The 26,215-nt window shown below is 56.0% G+C and overlaps 2 protein-coding genes across 46 annotated transcripts in view; both read right to left on the reverse strand.

Annotated features, from left to right (window-relative positions):
* PDLIM1 (PDZ and LIM domain 1) overlaps positions 1-18,967 on the reverse strand; it is a 42,288-nt gene extending 23,321 nt beyond the window's left edge. The window contains exons 1-2 of the mRNA XM_075422788.1: positions 18,836-18,967; positions 9,562-9,713 (exon numbers count right to left, since the gene is read on the reverse strand). Coding sequence (XP_075278903.1) covers positions 9,562-9,713; positions 18,836-18,931 — 248 coding nt within the window. The 5' untranslated portion in view covers positions 18,932-18,967. The remainder of the gene's footprint in view (positions 1-9,561; positions 9,714-18,835) is intronic.
* Positions 18,968-20,953: 1,986 nt separating this feature from the next.
* SORBS1 (sorbin and SH3 domain containing 1) overlaps positions 20,954-26,215 on the reverse strand; it is a 217,855-nt gene continuing 212,593 nt past the window's right edge. For 23 of the 45 annotated variants that reach the window (XM_075422814.1, XM_075422813.1, XM_075422815.1 and 20 more), the window contains 3 exons: positions 25,440-25,498; positions 24,130-24,242; positions 20,954-23,047 (listed from right to left, as the gene is read on the reverse strand). In XM_075422814.1, the coding sequence (XP_075278929.1) occupies positions 22,980-23,047; positions 24,130-24,242; positions 25,440-25,498 (240 nt within the window). In that variant the 3' untranslated portion in view covers positions 20,954-22,979. Of the gene's footprint in view, positions 23,048-24,129; positions 24,243-25,439; positions 25,631-26,215 lie in introns of all 45 variants that reach the window. The other 22 variants (XM_075422804.1, XM_075422797.1, XM_075422798.1 and 19 more) reach the window with 1 other exon arrangement.

Here is a 26,215-nt window from a genome sequence, read left to right on the forward strand (position 1 = left end):
AGCGTCTGGAGATCACGTGCATCACCTCCTCCCGAACAACAGGGGACACGGCGAAGCCTGTGGAAACCAAACACCCTGCCAGACAGCCTGGAAGCAAGCGGCCGTTGGCTGGAGATGAAAGAGCAGCTCAGCGAGCACTGAATGCCTCGGCTGATCGCTAGCAGGAGCCATCCCTGTGCCAGCTCTCACTAGCGGCCAGCTAAGCACTTCTGAGGCAGCATTTTCTTTTGTGGCACCTTAATATTGTCAGATTTCAGAAGCCCCAAAAGGTCTTTTTCAGACTGAAAATTTCAGCTTCAAGCAGGCCAATACACAAACACAGAAGAGAAACCTCCCCCCAGGACCCCGGACATCTGTTTTTTGTCCCACTGCCCCTCACTCCGTGCATAGAACCACAGAATCATTAAGGTTGGAGAAGACCTCTAAGATCACCAAGCCCAACCGTCACCCCAACACCACCACGCCTGCTAAACCATGACCCCAAGTGCCACATCTGCATAGTTTTTGAACCCCTCCAGGGATGGGGACTCCCCCATGGCCCTGGGCAGCCTGTCCCAGTGCCTGGCATCCAAGGTGACACCGTGCCTTGGGAGGCAGCCACGGCCAACTACTGCAGCCAGCAGTGGGTTTTGGGCAGATGTTTCTCCCTTATTTCTTAGCAAGGCAAAATGCATAAGTTTGTTTCCCAGCCTGCTGCCATTCTGATCTGTCACTGGATATAAATGGAAGCAGCGAGGTCACTCCAGGCTTTACTTTCAATCCAGTTTAAAAGTTATCCAGACAGAAAGGTTAAATAGCCGGCGCGGTTGTCCGTCTAAGGCTGGCAGGGTAAAGCTTCCCTTTGTCCCCACAACAGCTGCAGCAGAGCCCTTCGGCCACCCTCAGCAGCCCATTTACGGCCCCGGAGAGCAGCCAGCGTCACTCCCCTCCAGCTCTGCCTGGCAGGGCTGCCAAGCTGCGTGCCCCGTACCCCCACGGTCTGCAGGACACTGGTCCCGGCTCGCAGCAGGGCTGTCCTGGCTCTGCTCCTGCCATCAGCGCCCGCACTTTTACTGAAGCATGCCAAGAAAAACAGCATCTAAAAGTTCTCCTTCTATCCCACTGCTGGCACAGGACTTGTTTTCTGAAAGGCTGGGAAGTGCGGGCACAGGCGGCAGGGCAGATGGGTGAGGCTCACCGTGCTTGTGTCTCATCTATACGCTTTCATATCATTTATACAAAGCAGGGTGTCCGAACAGACAGCTCAAACCACGGTGCCCTCGGTTCACAGCCAGCTGCTACAGGCAGGACCGCAGCGGCTTTCTTGGAGGATTTTTTCCCAGTCTGGGGGAGAGGACCCCCAGCCACCCAACCGCTCCCCGCTGCCCTTGGCGAGGCCGGACCCCGGCCAAGGAGCACGGCCACGCTCGCAGGGTGCCCGACCTCCCGCCCCACAGCAGCGGGGCTGGGCGGCCAGAGGGCTGCAGGCTTCAGCATCCCCACGGCATCTCACAGGCTCCGCTTCAACCGACAAACGGCGATTTTGGAACATGGTTTCTAACGCGTGTTCCTCCAAACGGGACTCCAGCAGAGAGCTACACTCAAATAGCGCAGAGAGAGGAGACAAAACCGTGACACTCCACCAAGCCTGGGAACAAGTGCCAGGCAAACTAACTGCAGGCACGTGGATACTCAAACTTCGTCATGTTTGCGGTTTGCATTTCCATGCTGTTTCACAGAATCAGAGTCACAGAATGGTCAGGGTTGGCAGGGCCCTCTGTGGGTCACCCAGCCCAACCTCCTGCCAAAGCAGGGTCACCCAGAGCAGGCTGCACAGCACCGCGTCCAGGCGGGGCTGGAATATCTCCAGAGAAGGAGACTCCACAGCCTCCCTGGGCAGCCTGGGCCAGGGCTCCGTCACCCTCAGAGGGAAGAAGTTCTTCCTCATGTTCAGCTGGAACTTCCTCTGCTTCAGTTTGTGCCCGTTGCCCCTTGTCCTGTCGCTGGGCACCACTGGAAAGAGTCTGACCCCATCCTCCTGACACCCACCCTGCAGATATTTAAAGGCATTTCTAAGGTCCCCTCTCAGCCTTCAGGCTAAAGAGCAGCCAAGACAGAGGCAGGGAGTGAGCCATGCACTGGCTGCTTCATCCAGGCAGAAACCAAGACCCAGGATTAGAAGGAAATTTCTCTGCTGCTAGTTTGGATGAGGAGGTACTGGTAGGAAGGGGAGGAAGGAAACTGCAGGCAAGTCAAGGCAGGAATCTGGAGAGGTATTTACAAAATACAACATTTTTCAAGAAGCTTGGCTTGAACACAGTGTAACACAAACATTACAAGAGCCCAGACTTTGCTACTGGCACTTTGCGTGCAGAGCTGGGCCACAGCTTCCAGGGAAAATCCAGAGCTGGAGTGCGAGGGTCTCATTCTGCGCACCGGGAACTGCGTAAACACGCTCCATAAAGAGGGGCGGCACATTTCCATTCCCACTTCAAACACTGGGGCGGACACGACCAAGATACCAAAGCAGCAACTCAACCCATCAAGATAGAGATGTTCCTTGCACAACATCGTCTGCTAGCTGAAAAACGAGGAAAGATCTGAAGAATTCCTCTTTCAGCGCTTCCCAGAATTTGAGAGAGGCATTTTGATAATGTTTCAAAACTAACGGCAGGAGCTTGCAGGCTGTCAGAAGGTGCCTTTTCATCAGCCTTTTAGCTACAGCAGCTGCCAAGTGCGTGCCCGTGGATGTGAACGTGCGCAGCCGCTATTCACGGCGATGCTCACGCTGGCAAGCAAAGCCGTACCCGGGCTGCGCACAGCCTTCTGCCAGCTCAGACAGCAGCCTCCTGGAGACCAGAGGCCCCACAGCCATCTCCCCATGCAGGGCCCTCTGCTCCTTGCATTGTGGGCATTGCTCCACGCAACCACTGGAAACCAAAGGGCGACTCCGGCTACGCTGAAGCAGCAACAGAAGTTCATCACCAGGAGTTTCAGGGCAGAGCTACGAGGGATAAAACACACCCGGCTGCTCTGACCCACACTGCTCTTCCACCAGCCAGCTACGGAGCTCGCTGCTTTTGCTTGGCCAAAGAGGACGTAAAACCACGGCAAATGCCAGGCTTGACTTGCCCAAATGCCTTTGGAGGTGCCGATCACAGAATCATTAAGGTTGGAGAAGACCTCTAAGCTCACCAATCCCAACGACCAACCCAACCCCACCACGTCTGCTAAACCATGTCCCCAAGTGCCACATCCACACGGTTTTTGAACCCCTCCAGGGACGGTGACTCCCCCACTGCCCTGGGCAGTCTGTCCCAGTGCCTGACCACTCTTTCAGTGAAGACATTTTTCCCAATATCCAATCTAAACCTCCCCTGGCACAACTTGAGGCCGTTTCCTCTCATCCTGTTGCTGGTTGCTGGGGATCGTTGGTCACGGTCAGCATGCACCCAGCACGGCGAGCTGGCCAGGCGAGCGGCGTGCCCTTATATAGACGCGCAGAGAGCCTCGGGCTTTTCCCAGGGCCAAAACAATTATTAGCAAGATGACCGCGCTGGAAAACTCTTGTTGGCAGGGAAGCAAAAAGCAAACCCAAACGAGTCAACGGATTCCACCAACTTCCTAGAACACAAACCCGAGCCTACCGTGGCTTTGGGCAATGCAGCCCCATGGCTGAGAACCGGGGACACCCGGAGCAGGCACGAGTGCAGCTGAGCCCGCGTCAAACGCAGATGGCATCACACACGCGCGCTCTCCTTCGCGATCATCCACACAGGGTCCCTTCTGACCACGCGCTCAACATCTGCCGGCAGCAGACCCGACTCCCCGCATCCTAGCTCTTTTCAAAGAAGGTGTACGTAGCCTCAATCCTTGGCAGCGCTTTTAGCAAAGCTAACAGACTGCTGTGCAAACAAAACCGGTGCACTAAGACATGACACGGCAGCAGCCGCGCCGCGGAAAGGCAGCTTGAGGTTTGAAGAAAAAGGACAATAGGAGCAGAACAAGAGTTTACATGTTTGCAAGCCCTTTTCATGAATATTCTGCTCTGATTACCACCCACAGCCTGCCTCCAGACAGAGAGGGAAGGGCAGACTCACTGTCAGCAACCCTTCTTTTTTTGTTGAAAAACCCACACAAATACACTACCTCTGAGCTGCTGAGGGCTGCACATGGACACCGCTCCACCACCCATCTGGTGACTACAGCCACGGGCAGAGAGCCCTTTCTTTTAGAAGTAAACTTCTCCTGTGCTGACGTTTGTCATCTGGGGACCTTAGAAATGCTCATAAATATCTGCAGGGTGGGTGTCAGGAGGATGGGGCCAGACTCTGTTCCGTGGTGCCCAGCGACAGGACAAAGGGCAATGGGCACAAACTGAAGCAGAGGAAGCTCCAGCTGAACACGAGGAAGAACTTCTTCCCTCTGAGGGTGATGGAGCCCTGGCCCAGGCTGCCCAGGGAGGCTGTGGAGTCTCCTTCTCTGGAGATATTCAAGACCCGCCTGGACGCGGTGCTGTGCAGCCTGCTCTGGGTGACCCTGCTTGGGCAGGGGGTTGGGCTGGGTGACCCACAGAGGTCCCTTCCAACCTCCAACATTCTGTGTTTCTGTCTGCTTTTGTTCATACAACGGAATGAGCATTTGTCTGCTTTTGTACCTCTGCAGCTGCGTCTCAAAGTCGTCACGGGCATTACCACAAACATCAGCGCTGGCTCGATCTTCTGGCCATCAGGCGAGTTCTGTGGCAGGAGAACCTGTCCCTTCCGAGCCTTCCCTTCTCTGGGTGCTCTTGCTCAGAGCAAGCTTCCCGAAACACACTGAGTTTCCCAAGGAAGCCAATGGTTTTCTCCAGTCTGTGGGCCACACCTCACTGCTCACCCCCGTTACAGGGAAACCAGAGGCGTGCTCGGAAGGGGTGCAGCCTGGGGGGAGGTTCTGCTCGACCCTAAAGTGTCAGTGCTACCATGTGCACACTCTAATCAAAGGAATTAAAAAAGGGAAAAACAACAAAATAAAAAAAAAAAAAAAGAGCAGCTCTTCTCAAAGATGATCCAAAGGTTCCTTTTTCCTGTGGACAGCCAAGGCTGAAAGATCTGCCTGCGAAACTTGGCAGCTTAGCAGCATGGTGGGTTTGAGATGACCGGAGCACACTGGCCGCTGTAGGTCAACCCTTCCGTGTGTCCCAGACAAAACCCTGGTGCCGAGCTCGATTTTACACCGCTGAAGACAGCAATGGAACCTTCACTTTGGCTTCCCGGGAACCACATTTCTAAAAGCACCCTCCAGCCCGAAACAAAACGCAAAGCGGAGGGACAAGCACAGGCCCAGAGGAGAGCGGGACCTGCTAAGCTCGCCATGCTGCGGGCCAGCATCGCGCAGCACCCACTTTGAAGGCAGAACCCAGAGCTTTCCAGCTGCGCCCACGTGCCGAACAGCAACGCGCCTGGCAGCGCCGCTTAGCAAAGCATGTTCAGGGAAAGCAACTTGTGGCTGGGCTTTCAATCCTAGGAAATTCACAGATTTGCACCTTTGGGGGGAAAAAGTAGACCAGGCACGTTTTCTTCAGCTAGCAATTCGATCCACTGTTAGCGGTGACATGTGTCAGACTAGATTTCCTGCCTACAATCCAACCCGAAATATTTCTGGACCGCTACCATCATTCAGGAAAATACGGAAACAGGAAACACTGGGATGCAGTTGATACCCACAATCAGGGGCGCAGCGCAAACAGCGTTTCCTTTACCAGAAGTGCTGAAGTCCCTCCAGTTCCCTGCATTTACACTTCTCTTAAATACCCATGACCGCAGCCAAACCTGAAGGCGTCTTCACCGCTCAGCGACCATTCGAAGAGAAGGGCTGCACATTTGCAGAACACACACAGTTTGGTTTGGTCCACAGAAGGGCACGTGAAGACGACAAGCAAAGCACAACACTTCCCTAAAACTCTCTCCCAGCCTCCAACTACCTGCGGCTTGAGGGCTTTCTGCACCAGAGACACTGCCATGGTTTACAACATCCCTTACAGATGTGTCTTCCAGTATCTCACCCAGTCTCCTCTTGAACATGCACGCAGTTCTAGCATTCACAGCACAGGCACAAACGAAGTCTCCACCGTCACGACGGTGTTGACCCTTTGGTGGAACTGGAACACCTGATGTGAGCTCAGACCCAGGTCTGAAATCCCTCCTGGCACAACCCTGCTGCTACGTTGAATGCAGGTCAGAGAGCATCTTGCACAGGGAATTATTTAAAAGTCATCAGATACAAAATTAAAAATCACTAAGGATTTATGCTTTCCCAAGGCATCTCCGTGATGGTGGGTGGAAAAGGACTGGAAGCCTTTTCACTCCGGAAAACCTGGTGCTGCTGGGCACGTCCTCAGCACCAGCTCTGTGTGATGCTCCAGCCCACGGAGCTGCTGCCCCGTCAGACCAGTGGTCCTTGCCAGCACGGCTACTTGGTACAACCGACTCCGCTAGCGAGCTACAACTGCAGAGCACGGAGATCAGACCTAAGAGCTCGTGGTGCTGATGTTCAAATGATGTACTTTCCTTTTTATACTCAGCCAACTACTTGCAGAGCTGCTTTGATAGAGGTAAAACTTCCAGCTCTGACCTGACTTCCACCCTCTCCATCAGCGATGCTCTTCCTTTCTCCGAGGAGGAGCACTGACCACCAACCCACAGTCTGCTTTCCTCACCCATTTCCTCTATCCCGAGTAGAACAGGAAGATGAAGCACGGGCCCCAGTTGTTTTAAAACGCCTTCTCTGTCACCCCTCAGGATCTTCCATTTTAAGGTCTTGGCCTTAGACTGCAAAGTAAAGAAGGGCTCCAGCCTCGGCAACACAGACTACACAGCATTTCTGACCACGGAGTCCAGCTGCATTTGGGACAACACAGTGACAGGGGCCCAGGAGGAGACAGCTGGGCACCAGGGATAAAATACTCTCCACAGAGTACAACCAGGAAGGACCACATGATGCTCACTACTGTCTTTTGGCCTTAAAGAGGAGCTTTCTCCGCTGAGAACGTCTCCCGCGGTATCATATTCCCCAGTACAAACACATCTCCAGCAGCTAGCGAATCTCCAAACCAGTAAGCAGCAGTTACAGATGAGGGGGAGTACTAAAGACTTAAAGTCCCCTAGAAACATCTACGATGGATTTTACACAGAGCAATGGGTGGCAATATCAACCCTTAAGGTGGACAAGTAGTCAGATCACTGCTTTCACGGCCTGGAGGTCCTGACACTCTCCTTGGCCATGTTGTCAGCAGCACTCATGGATCAGCACAGCAGCACACACTCGTGCCACGTCCTTGAAAGGGGGTCTTGAAAAAGAGTTGGGCTCTGCTAGCTCCCAGCCCCTGCTCTGTTTTACACAGCTCCACATCCAGCTGGAAGCCTCTCCCTGGGCAGCTTCCACACCCAAGGCCGCTGGGACATGCATGGGGGGAGCCATAAAGTTAACGACTTTGTAATTGGCATTAGCAAACACATTTTACAGACTCAATGACCTGTAAGAGCCAGTTTTCCCCCAGGCTGAAGGAGCCCTTGCCTCCACTCCTCTCTCCCAGCAGGAGCCACGCGGCACTGGCTTGCCAAGCCGAGCAGGCGGGTGTCTGGAGAGGAGCAGGAGCACGCCTTTGCAGGAGGACTACAGGCTGCCAAGTCCAAGGCCGGTGTGAGAAGCTCCAGGGCTGTCTTGCTGCTGCCGTGCTCGCCGCCCATTCGCACCGCCTGCACTGTGCTCCGTTCCTTCCTCAGTGAAGTGTCCGGCTTCGTTTTGGCCAAGACCCACCACTTCTTCCTGAACTGGGAGATGCTTGCTGAACTACTGGCATTCTCCAAGCTACGCTAAGAGACCTCCTTTTATCACAGAAAAGCCCTGAACAACTCAACTACTGTGTCCTTACAGCTTTTGCGCTCCTTCGGAAAGCACTTCCCCTGCGTCCGCCTGGACACGGGACCATCTGATGGACCATCGCTCTGGAAAAACCCGCTCCAGAGCAGCCAGAAACGCCAGCCTGCGCCTACCATCTGCCTTCGAGAAGTGCTGGCACCCACGACTGCAATTCAGGCCAAGAGGAAGGATAAGTCACCAGCACCCTGGAACAAACAGGCTCCGGTTCTTTCCGAGCAGCAATGGGTCAACGCAAAGCACACTCCTGCCTCCCCAGTCCCCACTTCTCTGTACAAAGCCAGCCCAAGAACAAAGCGCCGCTGGGGAAGGGAACCATAGAATCATAAAGGGTGGAAAAGACCTCCAAGATCATCAAGTCCAACTGTCAACCCAACACCACCATGCCTGCTAAACCATGCCCTGAAATGAAGCTCTCCATTGCTCTGCAGCTCAAGATGGTGGGCAAGCTGAAGCCAGCCCATGCCCTATGCTGGTGACAGACACTATGGCTCAGCTGGATGGTGCTATCTTGAGGCTAAATGTCCTGTTCTCGTGCTGGAGCTGGGGCTGAGCAGCTTTGTCGGTGTCGGGTTCTGAGCTCTGTGCGGGACAGTACTCAGCCGCTGCTGGGGAGCTGCTCGGTCCAAGTCTTTGGGCTTATGATACCGCAAGTCGGAAAAACTTATGGGGGCTGGAGCACCAATCCTATGAGGACAGGCTAAGGGAGCTGGGGCTGTTCAGCCTGGAGAAGGGAAAGCTCCAGGGTGACCTTAGAGCAGCTGCCAGTACCTGAAGGGGCCTACAGGAAGGATGGAGAGGAGCTTTTCACAAGGGGGTGTAGCGATAGGACAAGGGGGAACGGCTCCAAACTAAAAGAGGGCAGATCTAGATTAGATATTAGGAAGTCATTCTTCACCATGAGGGTGGTGAAACACTGGCCCAGGCTGCCCAGAGAAGCTGTGGCTGCCCCCTCCCTGGCAGTGTTCAAGGCCAGGTTGGATGGAGCTCTGAGCAACCTGGGCTGCTGGAAGATGTCCCTGCTCATGGCAGGGGTGTTGGAACCAGATGAGATTTAAGGTCCCTTCCAACCCAAACCATTCTATGGTTCTATGGCTCTATAGCTGTCCCCTTCCTTTAGTTTTTCAGGACTAAGAGAGACCGATGCCTGACAGACACCCTGATGCACCCCGGGTCATCACTGATCAGCACTGTCAGTGCTGTTTGACCACGAAGCACCAAGATGTGCAACCTTCCTGAGCTTGCGCACGGCAAAAACCAGGCGATTGACAGCTTGGAGAACACGCACCCGTGTATTTTAACTGCTGAATTAGCGCAATAGGAAGAAAGGTCATCTCTGGTCGTACCTCCTTGGCTACGAGTGAGGTTTGCACGAGACCCGTCTTTGATTCCTCGCTGTCAGGAGCCACAGAACGGGCTGACAGACTCTGCTGCAAATTATCAGCCAGTTTCTCACTGGGAAAATTGTTTTCACAAGGTCCAAGTGCAGCAAACGCAAGCAGCGTCAGGATTAACGGCTGAAACGCAGTCACCTGTTGCAAGCCAGCGCCTGGCCAGGCAAAGCACTACGAGGTCAAACCAAACCCACCAGCTGGAGCGGTCTGCTGTCAACCCAAACCGCAGCTACTGCCCACCCCGCATCCCGTCCTCTCCCCGACGTACCTGCTGACCGTCAGAGTTAGCTCATCTGTGCACCCCTTGATTTTGTTCTGCGCCTCGAGGTGCGTCATGTTCTCCGTGTTCTCTCCATCAATGGCTATGATCTGGTCTCCTATACACAGGTTGGCTACGGCGGCTTTGCTACCTGGAGTCACCTAAGAGAAAACAAGAAGAGTGAATGGACGTTCCAGGGAGGAGCTTTCCATAGCAACATGTGAAAAACGGTTGGAGCGCTCCGGGCTTCTCTCACTGGTACCTGGAAGCAAAGAGGTGAAAACTAACAGAAGTAAATTCTCAGCAGACATCTGTCCGGCTCTCTCAGATACTCCCCAGTATTAGTTAGGGGCAGGATTCCATTTTGGCACCCACAGATAGAAATCTGGGGAGGGGACAACAGCTGAGTAACAAAAGTTGTAATTTCACTCAAGGCAATTGGCTTTGTGCTAGAGAGCGAGAACACACAGAAAGCAACTCCGTCCTTCGCTGGGCACAGAAGTGCTCTCCGAAACAGAAGGTGATGAGGACCATGGGCAGGCCGAGCCTCTAAGAACAGAGGTGGCAGAAAAGAGTATTGGAGTCACTGCAACACAGTCAGCGCCCATCAAACACCTGCCTCTGCATCACGATCTCGTTTGCTTCCTTCCTTGGAAGAAAGCTCTGGGCTCAAGGTTTTGGGCTGCTTCTTTAGCTGCAATAAACTGGTTTTGCCCAGGAACAGCTGCAATGGATGCTCGCTGACACGGGCGAGATCAATCCCAAAGCAGTGGTTGACCCAACAAGCAGACTGAAGGGAGGAAGGCATCAGGAACTTCATCTTCGAGCCACAATCTGGTGATGCTTTCTGAAAAAGCAGAGCATCATCTCCAGCCTGACCACAGCTCACCTTGATTCACTCCGCCCTACGCATCTCCCTTGCCATATGCATCTCCCTTTCCTCTCCACGCACAGTGTTTTGCTTCCTAGACCCACCACTGTGCTGCTGAAGCTCAGGTGCTGTGCTCTGCCTGAGAAATGACCGATGGGAAGGAGCTCGTGGCGATCTCACCGCGATGCCAGCCAGAAGACACCGTGCATCACCACCACTGGTATGATACTCCTTATGAAAAAGAAGATCCGAGCTAAAACTTGGCATTTTCAAGCAAATCAACTCAACAGCTCATTCCTTTTTCCTTACTTCTGCTCGAGAGGTGTCCTCTTAACAACAAAGACCTCTTCGGGACAAAATTATTGCCTGGGCAAAGGGAGAAGAATGTCGCGTTTGCTTGCAGCTTTGCAAACACTACGTGCAATTTTAATCCTTATGCTCCTTCCACAAAGTCGCCACCGTGGGCTTTCATCAATTCTTCAACAGGCAGAGGAACTGAGAAGGGTGGACTTCTCCCAGACAGGAGTGCAGATCGAAACATGCCCTGCAGCTGAGACATACCTAATTTATGAGTCTGCTGCGACTGGTATTCACTCTAGGCATTCATGCTCGGTTTCAGCATGCTGGAAAGCAGCTGAGCAAACCCAGCAGAGCTGTCAGACAAACAAACGTCGTTCACAAGATTTAGAGAGTCCTCCTGATGTGGGGCTGGGTGGGAAACCGTTCCCCCCGGGGAAACGCTCACCTCCCAGAGGAGTCACACATCAGCTGCATCGCTGCTCTCCCCGGGCCAAAACCAAGGCTGCTCAGCACACCTCCTGGCAGCCGTGGTGGGAGATTTTCCCCAACCAGAAGGAAGATCACGAGATGCTTTTCTTTTTTTCACCTCTCTATTAGGACCATATTTCATGGAAAAGGGAAGGACACGCATGCGTATCGCAGATGTCCAGGTTGGCCAAGGTGCTCAACGTTAACCCGAAGACCTTCAGATGGGTCAACTGAAGAGTGCCCGTCTACCTGCTCACCACTTCTAATGCTGCAAGCAAACGACAAACTGGCAGAGGCAATGAAGAGACCAGACAAGCCACCGGACGGACACAGAAAATCTGCTTTAAAAGTGAAGATCCTTGCCTCCCAAGCTGCCACCCACGGCCTCCTAAGGCCGCCGAGTGCAGCCTGCTGCCACCCCACTGCACCCACTGCCTGGAGAGCACCTCCACGCAAACCCTGCGACAGGGACGGCCAGCGCCAGAAAGCAATCTCGAGCACTGAAAAGTCACCCGCGGTTCGACCAGATTTGGGAGCTGCCACTTTAGAAACCACGAGCCAGGTCCCTGAAGACATCATCACACTGGAGGGAGCCTGGAGGAGACACGTTGTGGGTCCTGCCCTGGTCGTGGGACCTTAGCTGAGTCACTCGGCTTCTTGGAGCCTTTACTTCCTCCGCTACCGAAGGAGGGAGAGGGGTGTGTTACCCTGCGAGGAGCACCAAGCTCGGCATGCTATGGCCGTGATTTGATCAGGTGAGACCACCAAGGGGTCAAGAATAGCAGTGGATTCCCACGGCCGCTGGAATGCTACTGGAGGCTCGGTGGCACAGCCTGTCTCGACAGACCGACATCTATGCGATGCGTGGCAGGCTGCTGGGAACGATCCTGCGGCACGAGGAGCTGCCGAGCTGGAGCGGGCAGTGATGCTGAAACACTGAAGCCTCCTGAAGAAACCCCGAGAGCTGCCGGGATGAGTGAGTGGCAGTGACAGCGACATCCCAGAGCTCTGCCAGTGCTCGTGGTGCCACGTTCCCCTTCCGTGCCCAAAATGCGAGAGCTCTTCTCCATCAGACAAGAGCCACTGGCACCACAACAGTGACTACACCCACCCAGGCACCACATGAACCTCCTCCCTACGGGGAAGCTATGTGGATGCACAGTCACGGAAAAGATAAGAGAACGTGCCAGAAGGAAACGCGTCTTCAGACCCAGCTTCTTTGGTCCTGGAAACCACCTGCCCTGAAATGCAGCCTTCCAACAACCGCTCCCCTGCAACACCCAGCTCCCTGCCAGCAAACATGTCCGCGCAAGGGCATGGTGCTGCGGGGAACCCATCTCCCCGCCTTCTAGGATGATTAACAGCCACTAATTAATGCTCCCTTCCCCCCTCGCAGCAAGGCCTGGGCTTATCTCAGAATCACAGCATGGAGGGGTTGGAAGGGACCTCTGGGGTCACCCAGCCCAACCCCTGCCCAAGCAGGGTCACCCAGAGCAGGCTGCACAGCACCGCGTCCAGGCGGGGTTTGGATATCTCCAGAGAAGGAGACTCCACAACCTCCCTGGGCAGCCTGGGCCAGGGCTCCGTCACCCTCAGAGGGAAGAAGTTCTTCCTCATGTTCAGCTGGAACTTCCTCTGCTTCAGTTTGTGCCCATTGCCCCTTGTCCTGTCGCTGGGCACCACTGGAAAGAGTCTGGCCCCGTCCTCCTGACACCCACCCTGCAGATATTTATGGGCATTTCTAAGGTCCCCTCTCAGCCTTCTCTTCTTCAGGCTGAACAAGCCCAGCTCCCTCAGCCTTTCCTCGTAGGAGAGGATGCACAACCAGCGGCCAAGCAGTCACTCAGCCCCACAGCTGGCTTTGCAATAGGCCCCCCATAAAGACCAAAAAAACGAGAAAAAGAGTAGAAAGATTTCCTACAAGACCTCAAAAACACTGTGGAGAGCTGCACATCAGCTGAGCCCTTCCGGATGGTTCATGTCATCCTCTAAATAAAACAACATGTCCAGTAATCAGCAACCATCTAAGATACTGTGTGACCGGCCAGAACAACATCAATTGTTTATGCAGTTAAGCCCTACTTTAATTTCCCTGTTTACAATGAAAAATAAACCCCAACAAATCCATTTGCTGCAGTTATTTTGATATTGCACCCTTCAGTCTCAAAACATCTTACAAGCCAAATGCATCTCTCGATGGGCAAAGGAGGGTGAAAGGGACCAGGCAGTTTGCAAACACACATAGCTTGACACCTGGGAACAAAAAGGACTCTCCTTCTCCCAAGAAGTCCAACATTTACCTTTGCCAATTCAAGGTCTGGGGTTTCAAGCTCTCACGCAGGATTTGGGCTGGTACATCACCCCCTGACGCGGAGACCTCTCCTTAGGTTCTTTGGAGAGCTCAGCAAGAACAAGGTGGGCCAGATGCAGACCACCAAATGATGCCGGGCTCCAAGAAGAGGGGCAGAGCAAAGGCTGCTCCAAAGCCTGGTGACACCAAGCAACAGCCCCGGCTCCTGAGTGAGGAAAGGGTGCTGCTCCGGTACGTCATTCTGGCCGAAGGTGGTCAGTTAGTATCCTAATTCTTTTAAATGTTTTCCTTAAGATAAAGCTGCCCCGAGAAGACGTTGGTGCAGGGAACGTAAAGCCACGCTCACCTCTGACCAACCCCAGCAGCCTTCAATCATGGAATCATAGGTTGGAGAAGGTGTCTAAGATCACCAAGTCCAACCATCACCCCAACCCCACCACGCCTGCTAAACCATGTCCCGAAGAGCCACATCTACACGGGTTTTGAACCCCTCCAGGGACGGGGACTCCACCACCTCCCCGGGCAGCCTGACCGCTTCCCCGGCTGGCTCCCTGCCCCAAGCCAGCCTCCGAACGAGAGCCCAGCATAACCCCGGTGCATCTGCAGGGGCAAAGCCAGCCCAACCCTAAGGCCTACCGCATCCGCCATGCCCTGCGTTTCCTTCAGCAGAGGGAAGGCGTTCCACCCCTCCAGCCGCGGAGACCTCCCCGTCCAGCCCCAGCTCTCCCTGTGACTGCAGGTAATTTTTCATTCTTTCCACCCAGGGATGACGCCCTGCCCGGCTCCCAGTGCAGGCACCCGTGCCACACGGCTCAGCCCTGCAGAGATGCCCATCTGTAAGGTGTCCCCTGCCCCAGGGGACTCCTCCACCGCTGGCTCCGGACACCTTCGCTCGGCTGAGAGCCGGGGTGAGGACATCAGCCAGTGCCAAAGTCAAACCCGACGTCTTCTCACACCGTGGCACTCAGTCCCGTGCCCAATTTTGGACCATTAAGTCCAGTTTGATCACTAAATCAAGTTTTAAGTTAGCGGAACTGGCTCGGGAGGCCACGCTTAGAAACAAACCGAACCCTCCAGACCCAGGGAACACCTGATCATCTCCCAGCTCTGTACTCACTACAAATCCTGAGCTTTTGAAACACCATGAATAGAGCAAACAGACTAAACGGGGAAGAATCCACATTACCGTGGCTGAAATCAGCAGCAGGCACAATGCTGAGACTTCACCTTTTTAATATATTCGCAGCACCGGACTGTCTTGAGACCCCATTTTCACTGGGGAAATGCTGAGTTCCACAACCAAATGTCGCTACAGGAGGGCACGGCTGCCCGCCCGACACCCCTCCTCAACGGGGGACGTGACAAGGCGCAAAGCGAAGCTCCCCTCTGCCCGCGCTTTGGGTCAGATGCTCGAGAGCAGCACACCCCTCGCATCAAACCACAAAACCCACCTCGGGAGCAAGCTCTACCACACAGTTCCGTGTCGATCTTCAACTGGAAACAGAAACCCCCAATGCTTATCAAAAGGAAACGCAGCCAAGCTCGCATTACCTGCGGGGGCAGCTCCGCGGACGCTATCACCCTGCGGCGTGTCCGTCCACGGCTCCATAAGGACCAGGGAGAAGCCCTACACTGTTGGCTCACCGCATGGCATCACCAAAGGGTGACAGAGACTTCCCTCCCCGCTCCTTTCAGGCACTCCAGCCGGCTTTGGCCTCGGGTCCAGGACACCCATCAACAAAAGGCTTTTTCTGAACAAAGACTGCAATAACGTGTCCACCACAACCCTACAGTTCTCACAAGAAACGCAAACCAGAAGCATCGGCGAAGCGTCCCTCCAGAAGAGACGGCGACTCCCCAAGCAAGCCTCACACGGAGCACGTGGGCAATCCCCGTGTTCGGCTCTCGCCGGGAAGGCTGGTCCAGCACAGCCGAGAACCCAGCAGCCTCCCCACGAGAAGATGCTCGTGGCGTGCTGGAGCCCGAAGCAGCTCTGAAGACGTCGTCCAAGCGGAAAGGGGGGTAGGGCAGTGATCAGAGAGGAGACAAGTGCAGCTGTGGAAATACCACAACCCTCCATCTGCTGCTCTCCTGAGGCACAACCGGCCACCGGTGCCGTGCCAGCGATGCTGGTCAGCAGCTCCCAGTGATGCTGCCCAGCAGCTCCCGGCCCGGCTGCTCCGCTGGGTCCCACGCTCACGGCACTGCGCTCCCCATCCCTCCCAGACCCGGGACCGCAGCACCAGGCTCCGAGGACTCCCCCGGGGAACGAGCTGCCTTGGCAACCCCAACGCCGCTGCCTCCCCCCAGCACAACCAGGACAAATTAGGGGGCTGGAGCATCTCTGCTACAAGGAGAGGCTGAGAGAGCTGGGCTTGTTCAGCCTGGAGAAGAGAAGGCTGAGAGGGGACCTAATAAATGCTTATAAATATCTGCAGGGTGGGTGTCAGGAGGACGGGGTCAGATTCTGTTCAGTGGTGCCCAGCAACAGGACAAGGGGCAATGGGCACAAACTGAAGCACAGGAAGCTCCAGCTGAAGACGAGGAAGAACTTCTTCACTCTGAGGGTGATGGAGCCCTGGCCTAGGCTGCCCAGGGAGGCTGTGGACTCTCCTTCTCTGGAGATATTCAAGCCCCGCCTGGACGCGGTGCTGTGCAGCCTGCTCTGGGTGACCCTGCTTGGGCAGGGGGTTGGGCTGGGTGACCCACAGAGGGCCCTGCCAACCCCAACCATTCTGTGATTCTGTGAAACCCTCCCTACCTCAGCGGGGAGCTGGAGAAGCCCAAAGCCACCGGGAAGGAGCTGAGCTACAGCGCTGACGAGGGCCATAAATACCAAGGCGAGCTCAAGAGCTCACCACGAGGCCGACGCTGCCGGAAGGCACCGCAGGCTGAATTCTGGCACCTTGGTTCAAAGAGAGCTGCAAGGCACCCGGCACGGGTCCATGGCTGGAAGGAGGTCTCTCTCCTGGCATCCCACCACGCCCAGAGCAGCAGGGTGACCCCACCAGAGCATCAACGGGATGGGAAGACCCAAGCTCCCTGGCCACACGGGAGGGGACCTGTCCCCCCGTGGCACACCCCAACTCCCGTGCGCCAGCAGGATGCTGCTGCATCCCGGTGGGATCCAGGATGCCCACCTGGGCCAGGGCACCGCAGCTGACAGCACACAACAGCGCTGGGGAGGGACGGCCACATCCCCCCCTGCTCCCAGGGCGATGCTCTCATCACCAGCTCCAGCCTCCCCACCAGGTAGCCCCTCCATCCCGCACCCCGGTGGGACCGAGGCCCTCACAACCCTTGGCAGATGCCGGTCCCGCAGCCAGAGGTCACCCCATCGCCTCAGCGGAGGAGGGCTCCGCGCCCAGCAAGGTCAGAGCACAGGCGCCGGACGCGATCGGCGGGAAGAAAAATGAAGTTACAGCCCCATGAAGTCATCACGCGGGGAGGGTCAGACTCTGCAAACCAGGGCAAAACGGGACCAGAGCTTTTTTTTTTTTTACACGGCAAGCCAAGGGGACAAGCCCAGGGGCGAACCACAGGAGCGATTAACAGCTGGAAGTCTGGGAGGGAGGGGGAATTAGAGCTGTCGGAGGGGCCGCAAGAGAGAGCGGCGATAAGAGCCGTGAATTGTCGGCGTTTGCATCGCCGCCACCAGAGAGGCGATCCCGTGACGTTTCAGTTTCCAGGGTCGCAGTTTCTCACGCGGTGGCTATTTTCGCTGCTTTGCTGACCCACGTCCCTTGGTATGAGCCCGTAAGCACCGGGCCAGGCGGCCAGGGAGCAGCGGGGCAGGACTTTGGACACATCGCTGGAAGGAAACGGCGACAGTTTCCATCACGATGAAGCAAATCTCACTTCCCCGATGCTGAACCCGCTTCCACATCCGAGGAAAAAAAAAAAAAAACGCTTTGGAAGGATGAGGCATCGTTACCGTAATTGAAAGAGATTGCACAGAAAATTAATAGAGTTCCCCCCCTCTGTGGGTTTGCCAGCGGCTCGTCCTATCCCGGCAGCCTCCCTGGGGTCCTCCAGGCCACCGGACCCCATGGCAGGAGACCACCAGGTGGGAGGGATGCGGGGGAAAAAAAAAATATAAATCACAAGTTTTGCCACCCTCTCCTTCTGTAAGGGCAGTTCACAGAAGTTCGAGTCCTTCCTCACCTGGGGGGACTTCAGAGCCACCCCAGGGCTGGCCGCAGCTCGTCGGACGCCTCCGGCTCACCGGAGAGGGATTCCCGGGAATCAGAGCGCTTCCGTCCGCCCCGGGGCGAGGCCAGCAGCCACCCCGCGCCAAGCCCCGAAGCGCTGGGGATTCGGGGATTGATTGCCCCCGGCGTACGCGTGGCCCCGCTCTGCAGCCCCGGGGATGCCCGGCACAGGGGTCCCTCAGTACCCCCAACCCAGCCCTGACGCCCTCCAGGCACACGCCGGAGGGGAAATCCAGTTACACCACGGAAACTCCTCGGATGCGAAACTTTCCCAACTAATTTTCCTCCAAGCGGGGACGCGCAGCAGCGGGCAGCGGCACCGAGCGCCGCCGGGCACGGCTCCTGTAAACAAAGGCTCTTCTCTTCGCTATACATGGCCAGGAGAAGCAGGGGAGCGCTCCCCACCTCCGCCACGGGCTGGCAAACCCAAACTGGGGGGCTGGCGGGGGTCCCTCAGCCCGCGCCGCTGCCAGTCAAGCCGGGAGGGATGGCGGGAGGGTCGCCGAGAGGCAGGGACCCCGTGCAAACCTCGGCGAAGGGGATGCGCGGGGCTCTCCGCGAGCGTTATAATAATAATAATCATAATAATAATAACAATAATAATAGTAATAAATAACAAGGGGGAGGAAGAAGGAAAGACGGCGGGCACAGACGCTGCCTTTGTGCCGCCAGCCACCTGCCAGCACCAGCTGCCCCCCTGGAGCTGGACCCCCTACCCCAGGTAGCCCCCAGCCCCGGGTACCCCCTACCCGGGGTACCCCCTCCCAGCCCCGGGTAAACCCCCCCCATCCCGGGTACCCCCAGCCCCGGGTACCCCCCCAGCGCCGGGTAACGCCCCATCCCAGGTACCCCCAGCCCGGGTAATCCCCCCAGCCCCGGGTACCAGTCCCAGGATAACCCCCCCATCCCCGGGTAATCCCCCATCCCGGGTACCCCTAGCCCCGGGGTACCCCCGGAGCCCCGGGTAACCCCCCATCCCGGGTACCAGTCCCGGGTAGCCCCCACGCAGCCCCGGGTAACCCCCCATCCGGGGTACCCCCAGCCGCGGGGTACCCCCAGCCGCGGGGTACTCCCCCCGCCCCGGCTAACCCCCCCCAGCCCCGGGCACCCCCCCAGCCCTACCCGGGAGATGGCGAGGGGCTGCTCGAAGTCCCGGCCGCCCACCAGCCGGAAGCCCCAGGGCCCGGGGCCCGGCAGCACGATGCGGAGCGTCCCCATCTGCGCGGCTGCCCCGCTCCGGCAGCCCCCGCCGCCTGCCCCGGCCCCGCCCCGCCCCGCCGGCCCCGCCCCGCCCTCCGCGGGGGCGGAGCCCAGCCGGGAACCTGCTGTTAACTCTGAAACCTAATGGCGGCGGCGAGGAGCGGCGCAGCTGGGAGCTGATGGGCGGGGGTGGAGCCCGGGAAGGGGATCACCTTTCCCCTAATTTAGCCCAGGTTCATCGCTGCTTTAGGTGGGGTTTTGTTTATCTATGGCCGAGAAGGGGTGGCACTGCCGGCAAAAGGAGGAATACTTCTGTGAGGGTTTATCTTATCGCTCTCTACAGCTCCCTGAGAGGAGCCTGGAGTGAGGCAGGGGTTGGTCTCTTCTCCCAGGTAACCAGCGATAGGATGAGAGGAGATGGCCTCAGGTTGCGTCAGGGGAGGTTTAGATTGGATAGTAGGAAAAATGTCTTCACTGAAAGAGTGGTCAGGCACTGGGACAGGCTGCCCAGGGCAGTGGGGGAGTCCCTGTCCCTGGAGGGGTTCAAAAACCGTGTGGATGTGGCCCTTGGGGACATGGTGGTGATGGGTTGGCGGTTGGACTTGATCTTAGAGGTCTTCTCCAACCTTGCTGACTCTGTGGCTCTAGGATTTTACCTTCCAACCTCCTTCGCAGCAGGTCAGGAGGTGCAGTCGCTCAGCCCCCGCCGGTCTGAGGGTGGGAGAGGTTGGTGACCGCAGCCCCGCTGCTCGTTTATGAAATAAAGCGATGAGCTGTCCAGCGGTGCAGGCGGGCTTGGGGTGTGGATGCACACAGCCGTGTTGGGGAAAGTTCTCTGACAAAACTCGCCGTTGTTTTCTTCTCCAGCGAGCGTTCACGCCTGGACGATCCTGTCACGAGGCGCAGCCCGGCCTCTGCAACCCCCTGCCCTGGCTTCCTCCCTTTTCCCGCATCGACCTCTCGTTTCGCGGCCGGTTTCCTTCTGCGGGGCGCGCAGCTCTGCCGAGGAGCAGCAGCTCTGGTGGTGGCATTACGATGTCGTAATGGTTGGACTCGGTGATCGTGATGGTCTCCTCCAACCTAGGCGATCCTACCTGCTGGCGGTGAAGAAGGAGATACCCAGAGCTCCTTTCCTCCTGCCATGGGGGATTCGCAGAGGGTCCCCTGCCCTCCTCTACATGCCCAGCTTCTGCCACCGCGAAAGTATCTCCGGCTCGGTCCTTACCATGCGTATCAGGATGGAGAGGAACCATCTCCATGGTTTTCTGAAGCTCCTGGTGGAATAGCAGTCTTCGGGGTGGGCTTTCGCCGCGCTTCGGTGCCTCCGAGCCCCAGCGAGCCCGGCCGGGTAGCTCAGCTCCAGTGGGGACCGTTCCTTTGCGGGGGGCACGACGACAGAGCCCTGGCGAGCTCTCCTACGGCGAGGCTGCGAGATGGGAGGTGTTTGCTAGAGACCTTCCACAAACCCACCCGAGCATGAGCTGCAGCCGTGCCCACCTGGGCAGCGCGCAGCCACCGCCGAAGTTGGTGTCTTATGGCTTCTGACCCAAGTTAGGGCTGAAAACGCGCACGTAAGCCCAGCCGCCATCCCTCCCACAGAGGCTGGCGTTTGGGGTTTCTTGTCCTGCTCGGCCTGGGTGGTTTTCTCACGTGAGAGAGCATCCCAAAGACCCTTTGTAGAATAGCTGGACTCGGGTACGCTCCCGAGCTCCACGTGTGCATGCGTGCCGCAGCAGCTGCGCCCTGACCCCGTGTTGCAGCGAGATCTGGGTGCAAACCAGCTTCTTCCCTGCTTTCACACCTTGGTCCCTCCGAGAAGAAGCCACGGGCTGCCTACGGCTCAGGGGGAAGGACCGGCGAGCGCAGGCTGAGCCGCCAGCGGGATCCCGGTGCAGGATGCTCGGGAAGCCCACGGCAGACTTCTGCTGCCCCGTACGGACACGGCCGCAGCAGCCACGGAGCAGCACCAGGACAGGAGTGCACTGCTACAGCAACAGCAGGAATAGACTTTATTTAATAATTTGCACACGGAACACAGCAGTAATTCAATAGCTCCATTTATTAATTGTCAAATAGCAATCCACTGCAATAAGGAACAAAAAACCAGCACAAAAGTAAGTTGCGGTTTGTGTGTGTGTGTGTGTGCGCGCCTGTGCGTAACTTCAAACGGCAAGAGCAAGAACAAAAAATGAACCTTTAAATGAGTATGTTATATACAGCCAGCATCATCGCGTTACTGTGCTCGACAGGTTAATTTGGTGTTAGCCAGTCATAGCAACAGGCCTAAATATTGCTGCAAGTAACTGGAGGACAAACCCAAGGCAGAAAACCAAACCCATAAATAAGATGCAGGATCAAAGGTATCTCCTCCCGCCAAAAAGAAACAGTGGTGCTTTGTGTCATATCCGAAACCCTTTCGTCATGGATGTTTTGTGCTAAAACTCCCAATGTGAACACACACAGAATTCCGTCCTTTAAACAGAAGTGGAAAAAAATCCCAACCTTTTGCAACTGCCTTTTTTTTTTTCCCCCCCCCTCCCTTCACTCAATGTGTTTAAATTATTTCTCTATACAAGGTAAGTACATTGTCTGTACAAAGTTAAATATACATATTTACAGTCCGACTTCTGAGACGCCGAGCCTTCTCTTCCGCTGACGCAGGCGGGAGACAAGCCCACTTGATTTCACACCCAGGAGCATGGCTAGTTTATCAAAACATTGCAAGTCGTGCTAACAGTTAGCTGTAGTTAATAAATCTGTAGAAAAGCATCAGCAGAAAAATAGGCATCTTATCTTATTAAATACGGCGTATGACAAAATAGCAGTCTGACCCTTTGCTGTCTGTGTGGTGGCTGTAGGAAGCGGGGTCTGGTGGAACCGGCTTTGTTTGCGCTTCTTCTCCGTAACAAAATGTCTATCAAAAGATATTCCAAGGGGATTCGCAGGCAAGCAGACAGGCAAGCCGTGCGGTGTTTTGGTTTTCAAGGAAATATGAATCTATGTAACTGGTAATAACCGCCAGGAACAGCTTTCCGAGCTGATCGGGCTTTTTTGCGTGCCTACGAGGCAGCCCAAACGCAGGCACTTCTTGGAGGCCTCCCATCAGCACGGTACCGCCGACCCAAAGGCACCCTCAGTGGCAGAGCTGCTCCAGTTCCCCGGAGCCTCTGCGACCGAGCGCTGGGCAGGACGCAAAGCCTTCGCCCCGAGGAGCTGGCTTCGAAAAGCCGGCGATCCTTCGGGGCCAGCGAGTGGCCGCGGGACTCGTCAACGGGATTGGCACTCACGGGTGTTCTGTTCATCGCTTCTGTTCTTTGCGCAGATAAATGCCAAAGCCAGGCCCATTTCTCGTTAAAAAACCTGGGCTCGGTTGGCACCCGCACCCCCCCAAGCCCAGCCCCGCAGGGACAGGCAGCCTGGCATCAACGGGGCTGGGGGTTTTTGCGCGTTTGCATTGGGTTTTGGCCAACCTCTCCGGGTGAAACCCCCAGCGCCGAACTCCTTTTCCAGGCAGAGCTCTGCCGTTTAACCACACCCGGGTCCGGAGGGGCACGGCGCGGCGGAAGGGTTTTCTCCGGCAGCGGGGGTCTGCGGTGCGGCGGAGACCGGGTGGAAAGCCTGGCCTCCAGGCCAGCGACACGGAGCAGCACCGCCACACCTCCGCACGCTGGCGAAACCCACGCCTCAGAATCACAGAATGGTCGGGGTTGGAAGGGACCTCTGTGGGTCACCCAGCCCAACCCCCTGCCGAAGCAGGGTCCCCGAAGCCTTCGCTGCGGGAAGAGCTCCGGGCGAGTGAAGGTGATCGCCACAACTCTTTGCCGGGGAGGGGAGGGGAATACACAAAGGCAGCACTGTAAGCTAGAAACCGTCTCTTCTTCTGCAAACATGTCGCACCCGGAATCGCTGGCAGCGGGGTGACACACCCAGCTCGGTCCTGTCCCACACAACCACGTCCCCCCAACACGTCTCATCTCTTGGCTGTCACATTCATCAATTCTCTGCTTCTTCAAACACACCGTCGAGAGAGCCGCCCCATCACCGCCGCGGCGGGACCACTGTTCTGCTACAGGTACAGGAGCTTCACGTAGTTGCCGGGGAAGGTGCCAAACTGCCTTGTTCTCCTGGACGTACCTGTCGCGGAATAAAACACACGGAAGCCGGAGTAAGACGGAGCCGCGGAAGGAAGGCTCAGGGGGTTCAACAGGGGTGGTGGGTTGAGGGTTGGACTTGATGACCTTAGAGGTCTTGTCCAACCTTAACACGTCTATGATTCCAAACAGGACTCCTGGTCAAAGAACCTTTTGGTGCAAATGGGGACAAACCGAAGCAGAGGAAGTTCCAGCTGAACATGAGGAAGAACTTCTTCACTCTGAGGGTGATGGAGCCCTGGCCCAGGCTGCCCAGGGAGGTTGTAGAGTCTCCTTCTCTGGAGATATTCAAGACCCCGGCTGGATGCGGTGCTGTGCAGCCTGCTCTGGGTGACCCTGCTTCGGCAGGGGGTTGGGCTGGGTGACCCACAGATGTCCCTGCCAACCCCAACCATTCTGTGTGTGATTCTGTGTGAGATGAGAACTAGTTCTGCTCCCACCCATCTTTGGTCTTGCCTCTTCACAATGACGGAGGTGCTGGTGCCAGCTCCTGGGCCTGCAGGCCAGGAGCCAAGCTCCTATCAGTGCAAATGAGCTAACCTCCCTCCAGCAGGGATAACGAGCCTGGATCTGCAGTGTTGAGGTGGAGAACGCTGTCCAGACTCGCATCCTTGGCAGGTAAAGGGCTCGATTCTGCCAAACGTACAGCTGCCGATGCGGCTGGATTTTCAGGGACCGCAACGCTCATTCACATGTTCCCACCATCCCCCACTTGCCACTTTCTGTAACTTTCCAAGGCGCCACCAGCTTTGGAAAAGCCACAGAAATCCAGTTTTCCTCATTTCCCTCTGTTGCTACACCATCTGTGTCAGCCAGAGGGGTCAGGAGGAAGAGGGGAATAGGGAAATTAAGAGCAGAAAGAAAGAAAAACCAGAGACCTAGCAAGGAAAACAAAGCTCCGCCGCCCTGCTCCCCAATTTTATGTTCCTGGTGGGAAAAGATGAGAAATTGTGGAAAAAAGTTGAGTTGCTCTTCACCCTGCAAACGAAAGCAACTTCCAGACGCTCCCCAAAACAGCTATCCGCCCCTCAAAAAGCTTTGCTGACAGGCAGGCGCCACACTCACCCACAAACCAGCCGTCGTCACACTTCTCCATGACATCGACGATGTCACCGTCCCTCAGCTCCAGTTCGTCGTCGTTCTGGGGCGTGTAGCTGTAGAGGGCTTGGTAGCTGACTCTAAAACCAGGAAGATACCACATGTTAGGCACTGAAATTCCCCCCTTCACCTTTCTGACTCCTGCTGTGTTTTATCCAACGCGTCCTGGCCCCGTGTTTTCCACTGGAGAGGTGGAAGCCAACGGGACTAAACTGGCGGCTGTCCCGCGGCCGCGGCAGTGAGACGCGTCACGCCTGCGCTGCGTGGGACATGTGGAGAGCTGCTGTTTCCCTTTGCCACGTGCTCGTCTCCAGGGACGGTGACAGCTTGCCAAATGCCAGCCAAAAACTCACTCCTGGGCTGAGACATCTGCTGCCTCGCCCAGGCTCACGGGCAGGGGATGACCAAACGGCAGCGTGAAGGACTTTAGAAAAGATGCCACCTGCTCTGCTATTTACAGCACTCCAGTTGCTGAATAAATCACGGGTGAGGAGGGACGGTGCAAGCAAAATCCAAGGTTGAATCCTGCCCGGAGACACCACTTGCACCAGAGGCACTGCGTATTTATCAGAAAGGAGCTTTATGGAGCTGAAACAATCTCTGGGTAAATCTGGGGAAGCTGCGAGGCGTGGAAATCGAGCTGATGTGAGACTTTCCACTCCGCTTAAAGCAGCAGGGGAAAGCAAAGGCTCCTTTCAGGAGCCAACTGCCAAGGAACTTCAGTCCCCCAGCACATAGTGTGGGCTACTATTCTCAAAACCATCAGCAAAAGGCCCCACCAAGCTTAAGGGCAGCTCCATGTTCAAACCCACCAGACAGCTCCGAAAACCTCAGCCTTGGCCTCTCGGATCCTTCAGCCACCAGTCCATCTGCGGAACTGGCCAACGAGGCACCACGTGGCACCGGTGCTGGGACTGCTCGCTGTGCCGTGAGAAGCTCCGGCCAGGGGCGAGCACGTTGACCCACGCCGTATGAGCCAGTGGATATCAATTTGTCTCCAGCTTCAAGATACGGAGACGCTGAGATAGCCTCCATAACCAGCATGAACCAAGCACCCAAGGGAGACCCAGTCTTGGGTCATGAGGGCGTTCTCAGGTGCTATACAGACACAAAGGTACCAGTTATAAAATATTCATTATCATGGCTGGTTTTGTTCTTTAAAGAAAAGCTGACACTCTAACGTAACTCCTGAGATGCTGAAGCTCTCATACCCCCCCCAGCTTCACCACCGGTCAGAAACAAGGCCCCTGGAAGAGGTGGGAGCCAGCAGGACTTACATGTCTCGTGGTGTCTGACTTCTGTCAGGGCTGGCTTCTTGCTGCTGTGCTTGAGGTTGCTGAGAAATGATGAGAGATGGTTTATGGTCATTAGGGGTCACCTTGTGGCGAGGGTCAAGAGGCTGAGAAACAGCACTGCAGTAATGCACAGACTTTTCTGCAATGTTTATGATCTCATTGCAAACAGCTTCCTGCGTGGTGGGCAGCATTGACATCCACGAACACCCAAAGAACAGTCAACAGGGGGGAGGGAGGGGAAAATATAGACAAGAAGAGATGGGACATTCCGGGTGCAGTGCGTAAGTCCAGTAAAAAAAACAAAAACAAAAAAACCAGAAGAGTTGTAGATCCAGGTAAATATCCAGTGGAGTGCAGAAGGGATCCAGGTGTAAGCATGGAAAAACAGGCGAGATACAGAAGAATTTGGCATTTAGTTTGAAGATTTGTAACAAACACACACACACACATATTTTTAAAAGCGGCAGCGTAAGAGGTTGCAGTTAGTCACGCAGCGGCACCGTTACAAACGCCACAGAGCCAGCTGGAGAACGCCCGGCGAGCCGCTCCGCGCATGCAGTTTGCTGCGTTTAACTCCTGCCCAGGGACCGGCAGCACAACCGGCCCAGCTTCCCACTGGCTGCGGCAGCCTGACTAATTGCTGAACCCCCTTTTTCCGTTGCAAGCAAAACAGTAGATGCAGAGATATAAACATGTGCCTACTTTGCAGCTAAAAAGGGCGCTGGGATTTTATCTCTACTGAGGTGTTACTGTCCGGG

Source organism: Opisthocomus hoazin, chromosome 6, assembly GCF_030867145.1.
Source record: "Opisthocomus hoazin isolate bOpiHoa1 chromosome 6, bOpiHoa1.hap1, whole genome shotgun sequence".
Lineage (NCBI taxonomy): Eukaryota > Metazoa > Chordata > Aves > Opisthocomiformes > Opisthocomidae > Opisthocomus > Opisthocomus hoazin.